At 36.9% G+C, this 19,500-nt stretch overlaps 1 protein-coding gene and 1 long non-coding RNA gene across 3 annotated transcripts in view; one reads left to right on the top strand and one right to left on the bottom strand.

Annotated features, from left to right (window-relative positions):
• LOC143677914 (uncharacterized) overlaps positions 1-18,246 on the bottom strand; it is a 65,863-nt gene extending 47,617 nt beyond the window's left edge. The window contains exons 1-2 of the long non-coding RNA XR_013172975.1: positions 18,150-18,246; positions 13,675-13,813 (exon numbers count right to left, since the gene is read on the bottom strand). This is a non-coding gene — a long non-coding RNA (uncharacterized LOC143677914). The remainder of the gene's footprint in view (positions 1-13,674; positions 13,814-18,149) is intronic.
• Positions 18,247-18,265: 19 nt separating this feature from the next.
• GTF3C3 (general transcription factor IIIC subunit 3) overlaps positions 18,266-19,500 on the top strand; it is a 33,904-nt gene continuing 32,669 nt past the window's right edge. The window contains exons 1-2 of one of the 2 annotated variants that reach the window (XM_077154540.1): positions 18,266-18,533; positions 19,270-19,381. In XM_077154540.1, the coding sequence (XP_077010655.1) occupies positions 18,432-18,533; positions 19,270-19,381 (214 nt within the window). In that variant the 5' untranslated portion in view covers positions 18,266-18,431. The remainder of the gene's footprint in view (positions 18,534-19,269; positions 19,382-19,500) is intronic. The other variant, XM_077154539.1, reaches the window with a different exon arrangement.

Genomic DNA, 19,500 nt, shown 5'->3' with positions numbered 1-19,500 from the left:
TATTCTGTTATCAAGTGTAACAAAGATACCACACCAGTGCTAAGTGTCATTAATGGGGTGGGGGGTAGGGGTAGGAGTATAAGGGATATGCGACTTTTCTTTTTGGAGTAATGAAAATGTCCTAAAATTGATTGTGGTGATAAATGCACAACTCTCTGATTATACTGAGCCACTGATTTTATACTTTGGATGGATCATATGGTTCATGAGTACATCTCAATAAAACTGCTTAAAAAACAACATTCATATTATCATGTTGTATTTAATGGAAACTTTTCAATTACTATTTAAGATGCTGTGGTGGTTTGGATCTCTATGTACCCCCAGAGAAACATATTCTTAAAACCTATTTCTTTGAACTCATTGTAAGTAGGACCTTTTGATGAGAGTACTTCATTTAGGGTATGGCCCACCCAATCAGAATAAATCTTAATTTTTACTGGAGGCCTTGAGAAACAGGGAATGAAATTCAAACAGAATTTCAGAGGGAGTAGCCAGAAGCTTAGCATCAACAGAACCTGAAAGAGAAGGGAGAGACTAGAAGATACTGCTACATGCTTTGCCATGTGTGCCAGTTTGAAACTGTTATGTACCCCCAGAAAATCCATGCTTTTTAATTTTTGTATTCATTTATAAAATTCACACTCTTTTAAGTCAATCTCGTAGGTGTAAACTTATTGTGGATAGGATCTTTTGATTAAGTTGTTTCCATGGAGATGTGACCCACATTTAAGACCTATACATTAGAAACTATAAAATATTGCTTAAAGAAAATAAGCAATTTGCTTAAAGAATTTAAAAATGTTGAAAGGCCTCAAATAAAAGGAGAAAGATACCATATTCATTGAAAATTCACCATTGTTAGGATGCCAATTATCTCCAAAACGTAGATTAAATGCCATCTCAATCAAAATCTCTGCAGGCTATTTTTGTGAAAATTTACAAGCTGGTTCTAAAATTTATATGGAAATGCAAATGAAGTTGAAGAGCCACGATTTTGGGGGAAAAAAATCGTACTATCTGATTTCAAGACAATATAAAATTACAGTAATCTAGACAGTGTAGTATTGACGAAAGGAACAGAACAGAGAATTCAGAAATAGACACACACATTTATGGTCAACTGATATTTGAAAACGTGCTAAAACACTCTAATGAAGAAAGTAAATTATTTTCAACAAATAATGCTAGAACAACTGGATACCCATATGGGGGAAAAGATGAACCTCAACTCTCCCTCACACTGCACAAAACTTAATTTCTAATGAAGCATAGGTCTAAATGCAAAAGCTGAAGTATAAAGAACTCTAGAAGAAAATATATGAGAGTACTTTGTGACATAGCAAAGTGCAAAGGCACTTAGAATAAAGAAAGAAATAACCATTTAAAAATTAGTAAATTAGACTTCAGCAAAATTAAACTTCTCATCAGAAGGCATCATTAAGAAAATATATAGGTAAACTGCAGACTGAGAAACATATTTCTGACAAACAACTTGCTTTCAGAATATATAAAGAACGTCTATAAATCAATAATAAAATATCAAATAACCCAGTATTAAATAGTTGAATTAAAAATTCTGCAGGTAATACTTTTAGCAGAAACCAAGTATGTCCCACTACACTTCAGAATGTATTACTGTAGGACAGTTAGGATGAAATCATTTTTGGTACTGAGACTTCTCATGGATATTCCCAGCACCAGACAAACCACTTGCAGAATTCACTTTTGAGAGGCAGGAGTATTTTCTTTTGTTTAAGATAATTGGATAACACTCTATGTTTCTAGAGTACTAAAAAAGCACCCAAAATGCTAGGAACAAAGAATATTTTTTGGTAGGGGAGGCATGCACAGTCTTTGTTTCTTGTGTCATTTCTTTTTCTTTTTGGTATAAAAAATCTTTGGTGCTATTTCAGAGCTCACAATTGTTGACTGGCACTAAGAAAGAGAATGATTTGCCCAATTATGCCCCAAAATGTCCAAAGAAATGCTCACCTGAATTGTCTCAATTTTTTCTTTCTCTAAACTACTCTCTTTATCATAAGAAATATGTGCTTGGAAATTGAGGTAATATTTTAGGAATAGTGGTTTTTCCAGATATTTTTATATAACTTTATTAATGGATTAAAATAAGTGATCCATTACAAAATTATATGACTCATGGATATGGTCTTATCTGACGTAATAATCTGATAGGAAGCCTTTTCTCATCCCTTTTGTATCAAAAAAGAAAGACATTTTTTAGTTTTATTCATGTAAAACCTGAGTTTCATAAAAAAACATTTAAACCCAAATCCATTTTGTATTGTAAACTAGATGTCAAAAAAAGCTCAGCCTTTCCCAAAAGAGAATAAAGAATTTGGATCCAGTTTTGAAATTCGCACTGTCTGCAGTGCATCGTGTTCTATGGAAGCTAAAGCAGTTGTTATGAGTCCTGGTTCTTCCTACTTTGTGGCTGGCCTAATATCTTACATACCCTGTATTTCTTTCCTGTGGCTGCTGGAACAGGATACACAAACTGGGTGGCTTACAAAAACCGAAATTTATTCTCTCACAGTTCTGGAAGCCAAAAGTTCAGAATCAGTTTCACTGGGCCAAAAGCAAAGGGTAGGCAGGACTGTACTCTCTCTGCAGGCTCTAGGGAAGAGTCCATTCCTTTCCTCTTCCAGCTTCTGGTAACTACTGGTATTCCTTGGCTAGTAACACTTCAGTCTTCAACCAGCATCTTCAAATCTCTCTCTGCTCCATCTTCACATCACCTTCTCTTCTGACTAGTCTCAACTTCCTCTGCCTCTCTAAAAGACACTTGCAATGGAATTAACGGCCCACCTGGATAATTCAGAATAAGTTCCCCATTTCCAGATCCTTACCTTAATTGCATCTGCAAGGACTCATTTTCAGGTTTCAGGTATTAAGACCTGATACCTTTGCAGGGGGAAGGAGGTCATTTTTCAGCCTACCACATTCCCCAGTGCCCCACACTACTTTGGATGATGTAGATCCAAGTAGGCCCAAATTCTGAGAGAATCTGAAGTTGAAATCTGAACTCTCAGAAGTGCTCTAACCCAGGATCATTTCAGAACCCTATCATTGAATTCTTTTTCATACATTTCCTATCCCTTTTTGATCCCAAGACCTACATAAGTCAAAGTCCAAAGGAACAGGTTTAAATTTACACTAAATAACAAGCTAGAAAACCAGTCTTGAAAACTTAACCTCCCTTATAACATCCTCACCCCTCCACCTCCTGATGTATAAAATTAGAAGAATATGGCCTATATTTTGGGGTTGTGAAAATTAATGATATAAATAATTTAGTAAAGGGCCTGGCACACAGAAAGTGTTCATTTATACCATAATTATTATCTTATGTCAGAAGGACAAACTGCCCTTAAAGATGGGTGATGAGCTAAAAATATAGATAATTAAAATGAATGGAAGGAAAGGAAAGAACTCCAAAGTTACTTCCCACTGATAACTATTGGGTGAATGGTTCATAGGGGTATGGGTGGAGAGGTCCATGGCTCTTTGGGTTCTTGGATAGCTTCATGGCAGGGTACACCACATCAGACTAACAGCATCTGTATACCTGGAAAAAGCCAAAAAGACACATTTGCTTCTAGAGGAAGCAAGTAAGTTGTTCCAAGTATTATTATCTTGAGAGTCCCAATGTCCTTTTCTATTTTAGAGGGTCTGTGTTGTGGTTTGGGAACTGTGACTGAATATGGGTTATTTCTTATGGGGTGGGATTCCTCACCCATTTATCTTGAAGCCAATCTGGGTTATCTCAAGACTTGAGCAAGTATCTCTGCCACAACACTTCAACTCTAGAATAATTTATATGAAAAGATGAATGTAGTCACAATGCCATATTCCCCACAATCTCCACTGATTTGTATGCAACAGCTAGACATAACGTTAATTTACACTTTCCTGGGCCACTGAATATTCAAATCAGATCAAAGATTTATTAGCCATGTACAATAATCTCTGCACTCATAAAAATATGACATTATGTAAATCTCTATATGAGTTATGTAAAATAGAACTGTAGCAAGGCAAAAATTTTTGAAGAGCATTACAATGATCTTAGCACAAATTTTACCTAAGAAATTTTTCCTTCTATAAACATTTGTGATAAGCCTATTTTATGCCACACATTACATCAAGCTCTAAAGAATCAATGATTTCAAAACATGGTGCCTTGTTAAAAGAGCTCACCTTGTGGACAAGGAGATAGGTGGAAGCAATGGTAGTCATCCTAATTCAAAATGGTAAGCAGCATAGCAAAAATATGAGCAAACAGCTGTTGAAGTGACTAAATAGTTTATTTTTCTCTGAAGAAATGGCATTTGAGCTGAGCCTTGAAGGACCAGAAGTTCTGAAGTGGGGGGTACAAAGGTAGTTCAGTGGTAGAATTCTCTCCTGCCATGCATGGGACCATGTTCGATTCCCAGGCCATGCATTTCCCCAAAACAAACAAGGAAACATGGAAAGATAAAACAAACAAACAAAAATTCAACAAACGCTGCTGCAATGGTGGGATACTCACATGGAAAAAGAATGAAATATGACCCTGGGTATATAGAATACCAAAAAAAAAAAAAAAAAAAAGAAGTTCTGAAGCACGAAAGGGTTGGAGTAGGGATTCCAGGCAAAAGCAAAAGTAAGTTCAAGAGCACTAGGGGCAAGTATGGATGTTACATACTGGACAAGGCAAGGAAGCTGCAATAGAGGTCTTTATGTCATGGTCAAGAGTTTAGAGTACTGTTTTGAAATCCCAGTATTAGCTTAAAAAAATCATTGTGTCAGAGTTGATATAACATAAAACTTATCATTTTAACAATTTTAAGTGTACAATTTAATTAAGTATATTCACAATGTTTTGCAATCATCACCACCATTTCTAGAACCTATTTCTAGAACTTTTCACCATCCAAAACAGAAAACTCTGTATCCATTAAGCAACAATTCCCCATTCCTCCCTCCCCCAGCTCCTGATAACTTCTAATCTAGTTGCTGTCTCTATGAATTTACCTAGTCTAGATATTTCATATAAGTGGAATCATATAATATGTCTTTTTGTGTCTGACTTATTTCACTTAGCATAATGTTTTCAAAGTTCATTCATGTTGAAGAATGTATCAGAATTTCATTTTTCTTATGTCTTAGCTAAGGGAGAAATACTTTGTCTTAGGGGCCTATTTGAAGGTATGTGCTGGCTGGCCATCTCTGACTATCCCAAACCATAGCATTTGTGTTTTGGGGAGGCTGGTGGCAGGGAGGAAGATAAACCCTAAAAGGGACCATGGGAAAAAGGGAGACTAAATAAAGGAATGCTGCAAAAGTTCCATCAAAAATGATAATGCGGTGGGCCACGGTGGCTCAGCAGGCAGAGTTCTCGCCTGCCATGCCAGAGGACCCAGGTTCAATTCCCGGTGCCTGCCCATGTGAAAAAAAAAAAGAATGAAAAAAAAAAAGAATGAAGATCAGAACTAAAGAAGAGGCCATGAGGATAAGCTAAACTTGAAGGAAACACCCTCAAGAAGGATGGCCACCCCCTTAACCCTAGTCCTCCTTTCTTTTTCAGGCCCAGAAACTTGTGAAATCAGCTCCACTCTGGCCACCAGAGGTAAAACAACTGTTGCATGTCTTAAACAGAGGAAGACATTTTTTTCCTCTTTAAAATACCCCTTTAAAGGATACCAAGAATAAAACAGATTTGCCCAGAATAAATAACTAGAGAGCTTTGAGGATCAAATCTAATCCATGCAGTCAGAGATACACTGTATTGACACTGCCAAAAGGGACAAATAGAGAACTTATATGGTGGAGGTGTTTGAGAATGTCATGTCCTTTTTTTTCTAACCACCTTCGTCTGACTCTAAGCCCCTATTTCTATGGGGGAAGGTGAAAGTCCAATTTAAATGGTTTCTGGACCTACCCTCACCCTCCCAAGGTCTCATGGGATCTAGAGCTTCTGCGGTCTCAGGATATGGGGGTGAACCTCTACTGTCCAATCTGTCATGGTAACTGTGGGGTCCCTGAAGCTTAACAGCTCTTTGTTTCTGTTCTGTACAGGGCAAGAGGCTTATCTCTCTTATCATCTCTCCTCTTTAGTCCACTTTCAAACTGAAATCTACCCATGACCACATATTGCTATGAGCAGAAAGCTGGTTGGCTTACTCTACTAATCATACGAGCAACATTATTATTATCTTTGAAGGACTCATCATGGCCAGGGAAGCTGTCTATAAACCTACAATAACTTTCCCTTTTCCTTATAAGCTAGGAGGAAGAAAAGGCAAATTAAGTTCTATATTGCTGTTCATGATACAGCTAAATGGCTGTATCAGCTCTGTCTTTATTTTCCTAATAGTGACAAGAAGGATTTGAAAAGGCTATAAAAAGTCCAACAGAGATAGTAATTTTAAAATTTCTATCTACCTCCCACAATATCCTTTTTATTTAGCATCCTTTCCTCACCTTTGCTGAGGAATTTTTGAATTTACAAACTAATACAGAATTTTAATTCAATCAACACATATTATGTGTGTGCTGAGTGTGCTATTTTCTTCCCAATTTCTAATTGAGAAATGCTAGCAAAAAAACTTCCTTCAAATATCTCTGGATATAGAAGAATCTTTTTGCCTATAATATCCCAACTGCTATTTTTACAAATGCTTGACTTAATGAAGAAGCCAACAGGGATAATTTAAACCAGAAATTGATAAACTGGGGACCTGAAGTATCTTGCTTTTTTTTTCCCTCTCCTGATAGAATCTATGGATAAAATAATTGTAAAAAATCTACTTAATTCTATGTTGACACATTCTGAAGAAAATTTCATAATCAGATTCATTAATAGCACATTATGTTCTTTAAAACAGCAAAAATTTAAAAATAACTACCTTAAATATATAATTTTGACAATCAGAGAAACTCAAGTCATAGTGAACATGGCTATATGTCATCGCTTCTTTGAGAAACAATAAGTATTTCTTAAATGGGTAGCTCTTTAAAGGGAGAACAGAGGAGCTGTGTTTTTTATACATAAAGAACTAAAATTTGAAATTATTCATAGATAAATGGCTATGGAAATCTGTTATGAATTTATTCAGAAAAAGGTATTTATAAATTGCTCAATGCTTGAGAGTGGCAATGTTGAAGTGCCGTTGTCTAAGGAGTTTACAGTATCTTGACTTTGCTATAATCTCACTAGCAATTTAATACTTAATATTATTAAATGCTTTAACTTCAAAGTTCTACAGCTCTAAGGAGACTGATATAATGAAATTCCAGTGTATTTACTTACTCATATATCCAGAGACATTTAAACAAGCTCATTTCTCACATTAAAACCCACCAACAGCAACAATGTCCCTTGACTCCTCTTCTCCTACCAGTTATGGCCTTCTCTCTCTCTGTTTACATAGTTAAACTTCTCAAGAACTAGCTGTACTCACTATCTCTCTTTCCTCTCTATCCATTCACTTCTTAACCCTTTCAAATCCTTTGCCCCATCTACCAAAACAACTCTAATGCTCAATGTCTTCTTTTCAATCCTTATTTTATCCAGTTTCTCCCTTCTTGGAATACCTTTTCTTGTGTACACAGGGCCTCTGTGTAGATTCCTGTACATGGCTGTTACATGTTAAACTTCCTCAAAACTCAAGTCCTAGGTTTCTTTTTCTTCTCCTTTTCTAATCTCTACCAAAGTACTTGTGGTAGTTTGAAGCTGTTATGTACCTCAGAAAACACTATGTTCCTTTAATCAACTCCTGTGGGTGCAAACCTATTGTAGGTGGGACCTTTTTAAGGTTTTTTCAATGAGATGTGACCCACTTAATTCAAGGTGGTTCTTAACCCCCTTACTGGAGTTTTTTATAAAAGAATAAAACACATACAGAAGCTAACAGTTGAAAGTGAAAGAAATTCATGGAAAAAGCCCAGAGAAGCTAAGAAACAAGGACACACCCACAGAAGCTGAATGAGGGAGGCTCTGAAGCCAGAAGCTGGAAGCAATGAAACATGAGAGAGGATCAGCAGACATCGCTATGTGCCTTGCTGTCTGACAGAGGCATCCAAGCTCACTGGTAACCAGTTTTCAGAGAAGCTGTCATCTTGTTAGTGCTTTAATTTGGACATTTTCTTGGCCTTAGGACTGTAAAGCTGTAAGCGAATAAATCCCCATAATTAAAAGCCAGTCCATTTCTGGTATATTGCATTTCGTCAACTTTAGTAAACCAAAACAGTAATTTTACCCACATTTATGCCAACATCTCCCAAATTTACATTTCCTTTCCAGGCCTCTCCTCTGAGCTCCAGACCTGAGGACCCAATTGCATTCTCCCATCCTCACTTGGAGATCTCAAAGACTCTTCAAACTGAACATGTCCTGAAGGGAACTCATGTTCTTCACGCCTCCCTGTCTGTGTTTGCTCTCTCAGCATATGGCATTATAATCCTAACAACTGCATAGCCCAGAGACCTAGGTAGGGATTATTCTTGAAAACTTCCTTTCCCTTAGCTCTGCCCCCTCATACTATCGAGTATATTACCGCCAATCCTTTCTGAGTATCTCCCAGATTCAAACCATGTTAACATCTTTTCCCACCTGAAGTACTTCAGTAGGAAGACCCCTACTGAATTCAGTAGACCCCTAATTTATCTCCTAGTATCCCTTTTTTTCTAGCTCTGCCTGTCCTCCCCACTGCAGCCAGAGTAATATTAAAAATGCAAATCTGATCAGTCTACTTTAATGCTTAAAACCCTTCAATGGTTTTCCATTGTTCACTGCTTTAAAAACCATCCTGACTACATCTCCAACCCGATTTCTTGTCAGGTTTCCCCCTTGCTCATTTCACTCCTGTGACAGGGCCTTTCTTTCAGGTACTTTTATGTGCCATGTTCCTTTTCAGTCACAGAGTCTAGCACAAGCTGTTCACTTCATGAGAAACTCTTTTCCTTCTGCCCTCTCTAGGCTGATGTCTAGATTCAATCACATCCTCCTATTCAACACTCTAAATACCCAGTTTCTCTTTACAGATGTTATCACCATTTGTATTTACACATTAAAATGTGTAATACACATTAAAATCTGTAATACACAATGAATTGTATAATAATTTGATATGCCTGTTTTGCCCACTAATCTGTTAGCTCAATGAGGGCAAGGACTATATTTATTATGCTTAACATTTTATCCCCAAAGCCTAGTACAGTGCCTGGCACACAGTAAGCACTAAATAAATAAAAATTTGTTGGATAAATGAACAAACGAAAGTTATAGTGACTTGCCCAAGGTCCAAATGGCGAGGCAGACACCATAGCCAGGTATTCCAATTTCCAGTCCAGATCATTTCCAGCCTTCTCCATAAAAGGCTCGTCCTGATTTTGTTATGAATTATGGGATCAAAGCAATTTCACAACTCAATGAGTCAGTTTCTCTACCCTATCATTTACTATAGATGACATTTATTTACAAGGGGGTGCTTATTGAATATCTCTCAGGCATAATATTTTTTCTTTTTTCTATGAAACATGAGATATCTTGATGCCCTATTTTGAAGGGTCTTATGGCAAACCATGCCTCTATTTAAAATGTGTAGATATTCTTTTTAAAAAAATATTTTTATTGAGAAATATCCACACACATACAGTCCAACTATATTATACAATAATGGCTCACAATATCATCACAGTGGTATATTCTTCACCATGATTATTTTCAGAACATTTGCATCATTCCAGAGAAAGAAATTAAAAGAAAAAAAAGAACTCATACATCCCATACCCACTTACCCCTCCTTCTCATTGACCCACAGTATTTCAAATCTGTAGAGCTACTTGAGATTCTAGGAGTACAAAGTATAGGTCAAAAATAGTAATTTTGTCTCTTGCAACAGACTTTCCTGTTCAAAATTAATTTAATTTGAAAAGTTGCTCTCTCCAAAAGATATCCTTTAGGTGGGATAAGAATCACTGTATTTCCAGCTGCTGGGTATATAACTTAAAAGTGAAGATGGAGAAAGCCACTTTGCTATGTGGAAGTACCTTCTGTGTTTTATAAAATCGACATGAAATGTTCTGTGGTTTAAGAAGAGGCTGCTCCATTTATATGACAAAAAAGTTCAATGTTATCTCTGAAGAAGCTTGAAGATCTGATTCTCAAGAGCCTTTGTGTTATAGAGGAAAATAGAATTATTATTTTTGAACTCTACTTGCTCACGTCAGTGACCCCCACCTGCAGCCGTCCACTGGCTATAAGTACCCATGAATTGAGTTGTAGAGTTCAGGCAGGGCAACCGACAGGGCCAGGCAAAGCCAAACTCCCTGGTAAGCTTTATTTGCCCTTTCTAGGTGTTTCATTTCCATTTTACACTTTGGAGCAGAAGATGATCTGTTCTCATGCTGGTGTGTTGCATGTCTGTATCGGGTGCATGTAAAACATGCATTTCTCAGTCTAAGGGATCTGAAGTAATTTCTTTCTCTTTTCCTTATTTTTGAGACTGCTGACTTAAGACATAAGTAATGGAAGTTTTTGTTTTGTTTTTAAAAATTGTTCTTCCTTTGGAGACAGTAAAATGGGCATTTATTCAAAGGTGAAAAAGGTATGCTCAAATTTCCTAAATTGTATTCATAACTGCTTTGACTGTCACTGTATAAGATTCTTCTCATGATCATGGACTAGTTTAAGCTGATGTCCTGGATTTGGGGCTTCATTTGTAAATACATCTGGGAAAAAGATGGCTGAGAAACTTATGTGCAGCAATGTACTATTTCTCCTCCTCTGTTTCCTTTTAAAAGTGTCCTCTCTCTTCCTTTTCTTCTTTTTGTCCTCCCTTCTCTCCCCAATCTGACTGTCTCTCTCAGCAATCGTTGATATTTCTCTGATTTTCCTTTCACTCAGTGTTACTCCATCATGCCCAAATCTCTTCTGCTGCTGTGTGTTGCCCACTTAATGCTACTTGGCCATATACAAGGAGCCACACTGAGAAATGAGGAGAAGTGGAAGCCACTCAACAACCCCAGAAACCGAGAGCTGGTAAGAACATACCCTGTGGGCTATGTGAGAGTACAATGGAGAAAAGGCTACCAAGAGCTGGGACCATGCCCCAACAGGATTGGGCCAGTATTTTGCTAGTCTAGTGGCTGGTGTTCTATGTGTGGTGTCCTCAGCCCATTTACATTTGTTTCTGACAGAAGAAATGAATTTATATTAAGAAATAATCCTACACACGCATAGCATATTACATTTATAAATGATCTTTTTTTATACATGTTGACTGTATAACCTTGATTTCTAACATATATGCAAAATCAAGAGCATAAATGAACAATTGTTTTTTGCACAGCTTAGATAGAACTGATGATAAAGCACATTCTGAAATAAACAACATTAGTAAAGCTCAATTGTAAAAATTGAAAGCTGAACTCAATGTTTTTATCAATCTACTAGGCATTATTTTCAACATAAAGTTATTTATGAAATAGAACTCAGTAAAGGGTGGGCCACAGTGGCTCAACAAGCAGAGTTCTCGCCTGCCATGCCAGAGACCAGGGTTCATTTCCCAGTGCCTTATCATGCAAAAAAAAAAAAAAAAAATCAGTAAAAATCCTCTTTAAAAATGCCAAATGCAAGGAACATGTTGACATTTTAAATGATTTTAAAATACAGTTTTTCTAAAAAAAAAGTGATGGAAAATATAATAATATAGGAGCACTATAATAAAACAAATAGCACTTTTTTAAATTAATAAAATCAATCAACATACACACAAATATTCTTAACATTCTGTAATGTAAGAGCATTCCATACTTGGTGTGTAATCAGTGGCTCACAATATCATCACATATTATATATTCATCACCATGGTCATTTCTCAGAACAACAAATAGCATTTTGCCCAACTTCTATGTGTTCACTTCCTAAGGGAAAGCTGAAAACCCATGTCTTGAAAGAAACTATTGCAGAAGGCAGTGATTGAGATCTCACTGTCAACCAGAACTCTGATTACTGTGGAATTCAACTTAATCTCTGACTTTAGTACTCGGAGATAGTGGTGCTATTAAATAATTGGTATCCCTTGCTCAAGAATGGTGACTTGTCTTGTTTAGGGCTGAAATGTCAGAAAGAAGGCAGGGTGAAGGGTGGGGGGGGAGGAGGAGGAGGGAGAGGGAAGAGAAGTTAGCTAAAACTTGTACTTTTGTTTCTGTATTTTCAATCTCTTACCTCCTACATTAGCCTGAGAGCTCAGTGGGTGGAGGGGGTATGGCAGAAAGAGAGAGGGAAAATAGTCATCTTTGAGTACTTTGGTGTTTAATTTACATATGGCATTGAACTTTTTCTTTGTTCAGTTTTTCAGAACTCTTGAAGCATATTTTAAGAGAAGAGGTCTTGATCTTGGGAGGTTTCCGAACACTTTCTTCATGAACGAGCATCCCAGACCTCTCCCTTTCCAATCAGAACTTATTGCCTCCGCATTTGCAGATTATGAAGAGCAGAAAAACTCCTTTCCCAATTATTTCAAAGGTTGAAAGTTCCTTCTGAACTCAGGTAAAAGTTGTACCTTCATATCCAGCTCAAGCATATAGGTCAGACAGATTTTCAAAATTATTCATTTGAAAAATATTTTATTTCCTCACAGAAAAAGTGTCCAGTTTGAATTATAATGACCACTTTTAATATTTGGATTTGGTTGAGGTATTAGGTGGTCTAGTTTAAAAACTGATGATTTTTAAAGCCTGGTTTCTAAGGAGAAATATATTAAAATAGTAGAATTATCAATCTAATAGCATTGTTAAATTTAATGAAATAGCACACAAATTTTACCTATATCCTTCTTTAGACCACATTATACATCTAAGTTAGGTGGAAAATCATGTATAAAAGAAATATGTCAAACTGAACAGTTTGATTATATGGAAAGTAAAAGTTAGAAGAACAGTTCTTTTCAGAGAAAGCACTAAGTGCATATTTGAGAAAGGGGTAGAATTTTCGTAAAGGTTGTATTTTTATACAAAAATTTTATTAATGTTTAGGATTTGAATTTTAGCATTTTTATTACTTTAGCATTCTTAACCACTTTAAAGTAACAGGCGTTACTGTTACTATTATTGCCTTCCAAAAAAAAAATATATATATATATATACACATCAAGAATCTAGTCCATTAGCTTTTTGCTCAGTTGGATAAGAAAAGGAGCTGAATCATAATTAAAATCTATTCCCATTCTTCCACAAGCCTACAGGTCTTTTTAAAAATTTTTTTTTAATTTAAAAAATTTTTTTAAATACCAAAAACACTAAATGTAAACATTCCTAACTTTTGATCATTCCATTCTACATATATAATCAGTAATTCACAATATCATCACACAGTAGGCAAACAGTTCTTGCATATCATTGTGTTAGTGAAAGGATTTTGATTATTCATTCTTTTAAATGTGATTTTTTTTTAAAAAAAGATTGTTATTCTAAAATGAATGTGTAATTTACCATGTGGTAAATTACTTAACTCCTAAAATGAGGAAATAAAAATAGAATAAACAAACAAACAAAAAAATAGAATCAACAGAAAGGTATCAATGAAGAATTACCTTGACTGTTTCTCACACTTAGGCCCTAGTATATCAGATATTGAAACACAGGGTAATGAACCATAGTAGCTACTTTAGAATGATGCAGTGTTGAATAGTGGTTCAGAGCATTGGCTTGTGATAGATTTAGATGGCCGTGGATCCACTTCTCTACTTTACCATTTATTAGCTGGGTAAACTTGATCAAGTTTCTTATAAGCCTGTTTCTTCATCTGTAAATTACAAAGGAAGAATGTAATAGAAAGTATTTAAAAATATACTTGCCTGTGAATATGGAATAAGGTGATGTTTAAGGGCAGGACACAGAGAAAACACCCAGTCAGAGGACTATAATACAATGGGAATCACTCAACTTTGTAAAAGGACATTTCTGATTTGAAGTATATTTTATAAGCTTTAAAAGTTAAGAGAGGGCAGTGCAACGGTGGTTTAGTGGCAGAATTCTTGTCTGCCATGCCGGAGACCCAGGTTTGATTCCAGGAGCCTGCCCATGCCAAACAAACAAACAAACAAACCAAACATTGGAAAAAAGTTCAAAGAACTAGTTCTTTTTCGAGAAAGTATTAAGTGCATATTTGAGAAAGGGGAGCTCTCCATTCCTAACACCTCTGATTAGAAAATGAAAACAAAAAGAATTTTTATTGAAATATGTTGTTCTTTGGGTCTCTGAGTTGATTGTATAGTCTTCATTTTCTATTTCATTTTAGCATGTTCTTGTTCTTTCAGGTGTCTGGCTATTTTAAAAATGTGAATGGAACTTCTCACTAGAACAAGTCAACCACAGCCATAACCAAACTTTTGTGTCTTTTTCTTCATTGTTATTTCTCAATTCGTAAAGTTTATTCTACATTTCCAGATTTACACATAAGTAACTGAACCTTTGAGATATAGCTGACTTACGTGCATAGTTTTGGAGTGTGCTTTTCCCCCTCTAACGCCATAAAAATGATGTAGAGCATTGCATGTATTTGCAAGAGTCGAAAAAAATACCATAAAGTCAAAAGATATGATGGCCTTCTGAATTCTGTTTCTTTCTTTTTAAAAATATGTTTATTGAGATATTTTCATACACCATACAGTCGATACAAAGTATACAATCAGTGGCTCACAATATCATCACGTAGTTGTATATTCATTACTATGATCATTTTTAGAACATTTGCATCACTCCAGAAAAAGAAATAAAAAGAGAAAAGAAAAAAAAAACCATACATCCCATATTGCAATCTACCCCAATTTTTTTAACCCCTTATCATCCCTATTATTTATTTATTTATTTTTGTCCTTATTTTTAACTCATCTGTCTGTACCCTGGATAAAGGGAGCATCAACCACAAAATTTTCACAGACAGTCACATTTTAAAAGCTCTATAGTTATACAATTGTCTTCAAATATCAAGGCTACTGGAATACAGTTCAACAGTTTCAGGTACTTCCCTCTAGCTGTTCCAGTGTACCATAAAGGGATAACTACATAATATATAAGAATAACCTCCAGGATAACTTCTTGACACTGTTTGAAATCTCTCAACCATTGAAATTTTATTTTGTCTCATTTCTCTTCCCCTTTTGGTCTAGGAAGCCTTTCTCAATCCCATGGTGCCAGGTCCCAGTCATCCCCAGCAGTCATGTCCCACATTGCCAGGGAGATTTGCACCCCTGGGAGTCATGTTCCACATAGTGAATAGGGCAGTGAGTTCACTTGCCAAGTTGTCTTACAGAGAGAGGCCACATTTGAGCAACAAAAAAGGCTCTCTGGGGGTGACTCTTAGACTTAGCTTATAATTATAAGTAGGCTTAGCTTCTCCTTTGCAGGAATGAGTTTCATAGGGGTGAGCCTCAAGATCAAGGGCTCAGCCCATTAAATTGGTTGTCCCCAGTGCTTGCAAGAATATCAGAAATTTCATAGGTGTGGTAGTTGAATATTTCCTCCTTTCTCCCCAGTCCCTCCAGGGGGCTTTGCAAATATTTTTTTATTCTCTGCCCAGATTACTCTGGGATGTACTGGGGCACCACACTGTGCTGTACAAACTGAGATCTCACTTCCTATCCAAGATTCCATGTAATTATGGTGTTTGAATTAACCAACCTTGCAAGTTAAATCAGATAATGTGTTAGCAGAAATATAAATTTTGCACCAAATCACCATCTCTCCCTTTGGTCTCACACAGAAGTTCTCTGTTTCTTTTTAAGTTTGACTTCTTTTAAACTTGTCTTTTACATTTATTACCTTGTGTCCATTGATATTTTTATTTGGAGGGAACTTTGTTGTATTTTTCGTGTAATAGGTGTTTGGGTTATAAAGTGTTTAAAAATTTTTTTGAAAAGAAGTTATATTCCCACTGTCAGCATATGATAGTGAAAGACTTCACAGTTTTAGTTACATAGTATATGAGAGTAAGTGATAAATATCCACAATTAAGTTTAAATAAAAATTCCAAAAGAAAAAGTTAAAATGAAGAGCCAAAAAAAATGGGATCATCAGAGTTCCAGTATCTTTGGGAAATGCTTTCTGCCATGACATTCAGAGGTGGACATCTAGCTGCACCAAATAGTCTAGCTACCCCCAGGCTCTTACTCTCCTTCAGGAAATTGCTTCAAGAAGAAAGAGTAGAAAAGGGGAGATTTCCCCCTCCCTCTGGCCTAGGCTGAATTAGTCTGATTCCCCTATTCTCATCCTGGATCTTTGCGAATAGCTGCAGAATTTTATCTGTGATTCCTGCAAAATGAATGTTGTACTAGAGTGTGAATATCAGTGTCTAAATAACGCCAGTATGTACTTTTTTGACCGAATAGTTAATACTGAATATCAAGAATAAAATATTTGTGCAAGAACTGATTTTGTTCTGTTGTAATTAGTTGTACGTGGGTTTGTTTTCTCTGGAGGATGTGAGGTCTTTGTCAGCTGAGATCCTATCTATTTTGTCTGTATTTCCCCAGCACCTAGCACAGCCTCTAGCATGTAGCAAGTGTCAATAAATACTCGTTGAAGTAAATATGTGTTATTCTGCTGGTCTTCACACAGTAATGAATATTGCTTATAGTTAATGTCAAGGTTATGTTTTTACCATCTAACAACATATGAGTAATTATTGATTGATAAGCTAGTCCTCAAGTATAGGTTATTCAGATAAATGGTAGTGTAAAAGGGAATGTTTTAGCACTATTCTGTCCCTCCCAAATACCAGTGATTGGTTTTCCTTTTCTCAACACCACCTGGGTGTCAAGACCTCTGCAAAGAGAATGCTAATGAGTTTCAGGGCCTTTGAAAAGGAAGGACATCCATGGAAGGCAATTTAGGAGTTTGACAAAATCGCAGGGCAGGGGCATGCATCCTTCTGGAAAATTCCCCACAATTTGCAGGTAGTTGTCGAGGGAAGGCCCAGTGACTTAAGTTTCCTTAATGGTAGCATTATTGGCAGGTGGGGAAGGACTCTTCATTATGTGTGACAATTTAGCATCCCCGGTGCCCAGACATTATATGTTAGTAGCTCTTCTACCCCTACCCTATCTTTTTGACAACCAATTGCCTCCCCATGCCGCCCCACCCCATTTCTAAACGTACTCAGGAAACAAATTTGTTTTTGTCTAAGAACCATTGCTAAGAAAATAACAAACCTGTCTCCTTATTCCACCATCCTACCCATTCTCATTGCCATCTGGATTATCATGAAGAGTCACCAAAGGCCAGCAATAGTCTCCCTGTAACTTGCTTCTAAACTTAGCTGCATAATGAGCTACCTTTCCCATACCTCATTTCCCTTGCTCACTCCCAAAAGCACTTTCAATTCCATCTAACTGCATTCATAAATGTGTTTTAAGCACAAATTACTAGATTACAGAGTACGGTTTACAAAGACTCCTCAGGTAGTGCTATTCTCAAAATGTTTGCAGTCTAGTATATTTGGAATAGGACAAGCAGAGAAATAGTGATAATACACAGTAAAATATAAATCACAGGGGCATGTGAGTGGTGAAAAAAATAGTACCATGGAGGGGAAACAGTATATTATAATAATTCCAAGCATGAGATGTGGGGTCAGATAGACAAGGATCCAAAGCCTGACTTTACTACTTATTAGATAGGAACGTGTTATCAGGATTAGCAACATCCATCTCTAAGGAGTACTTTCAGATATGTATGTAATATGCACACGACAATATACGGCTTATAGAAAACAGGCCACAGTGCATCTAACCATATTAAGTACTTAATTCTTTCTGAAAGACTGACTGTCAGGAAAAGAAAAATTGGGTGGATGCTAGATAAATTTATTTACAGACGGAGAAAAAGCCTGACGGAAAGAGAGATTTGGGGGATTTATGGAAGGAAAGCAGACATTTCCATTGATTGGATGAGATGTGGTTTAATGCGGACTTTGGGGGAGAGCTTTAACGTCGGCAGCGGAGAACTGGAAAGTAGGAGATGCACATGGTAGAGCAAATGGTTAAATTAAGAAAAATGAATTGAATGAAACAAATGAATAAAACATCATAATGGAGAATTAGGGAAGTTATCCAATTAAGGAATATCTCCTTAAAACACACCTCCTTCAATCGCCTAATCTCAAACAGGAGATCTGAGCCGGGCGGCCCTCGTAGCGGGGAAGTGAGGACACGCACCCCCTAGGGTTCCACCCGCGCCCGGCCGGAAGAAGGCTCCGCCCACGGAACCTGAGCGCCGCGGCTGCGACTCAGGCCGTGCTTTTTTTCCAGGAGGACGGCGGGTTTCCGATCTCGGCGACCCGGGCGCTGGGTGGAGTTTGGAAGGTGTTGCTCTTCCGGTGCCAGGTCTTGCTTTCTGGGGCTGAACGGTCGGACCCCTCAGATATGTCAGGGTTCAGCCCCGAGCTCATCGACTACCTGGAAGGGAAAATCTCCTTTGAGGAGTTCGAAAGACGTAGAGAAGAAAGAAAAAGCCGCGAGAAGAAAGTGAGTAGATGCTAAGCCAGGATTCTCTTCACTCTCTTGTTCCCCTAACACACTTGAGAGTTATTAGGGACTGTTGGCCGCAGTAGGGCGGGCCAGGAACCCCCAGTAGCTTCTTCCCCTTCTTACTGCAACTCCCGTGCTCCCCACTCTTCATCCCAGTACCCTTCTTAAAAACATTTACCCCCGCAGAAATCCCTTTGTCTTGGTGATTATCATCCTTTTCTCTTTTGCCGAATAGAAAAGTTTTACATGAGGTTATGCTAGCGCAGATTAAATAGATAACATAGCAGTCTGGAGTCGAATATCTGGTTCGAGTCCTAGTTTTGCCACTAAGGCGTTTTGTAAGCTTGGGTAGGTAAATCACTCTCTTTAGGCCTCAGTGTCCGTATTTCTAAACTCAGATTGAGCTTTTATTTTGAGAAAATAAAAGTAATTGTATCTTTAAAATGAGCTGGCAGATTCTTTCCCAATCCATTTAAGTGGCAGTACCTCATCTCTTCATTTAAGGGACTAAAATGCAAAGTAGATTAGTGAAAAAGTCATTTACTTTTACAAATGACTGTTTCAGGCTGAGGGATAAAACCCAACTACTTTGAAATGTTTGATATTAAATTTTGGGTTCCACCTGCAGAGCTCAAGGTCTATAGAAATAGAAAATGAGACAAATACCCTATCTGAACTAGGAAGGCTCAATCTGTATTACCTTTTGGAATCATTAATTAATTTTCAATCACAGAGTCTTCAGGAAAAAGGAAAGTTATCAGTTGAAGAAAATCCAAATGACCCTGAAGTTCCATCATCATCGGGAATTGACTCTACCAAGTCACAGGACAAAGATGTCAATGAAGGCAGGTTAAGAATATTCGCTGTTCACATTAAATGTGAGGGGTACCTAAGCAAAGTAATTTAATGAAAACATTGGGTTTTTTTTCATTGCAGTGATATTATGTTGTTGATTATCAGGTAC

Source organism: Tamandua tetradactyla, chromosome 3 (assembly GCF_023851605.1).
Source record: "Tamandua tetradactyla isolate mTamTet1 chromosome 3, mTamTet1.pri, whole genome shotgun sequence".
Lineage (NCBI taxonomy): Eukaryota > Metazoa > Chordata > Mammalia > Pilosa > Myrmecophagidae > Tamandua > Tamandua tetradactyla.
Note: the sequence above shows the minus strand (reverse complement) of the source record. Positions and strands in the feature narration are given on the sequence as shown.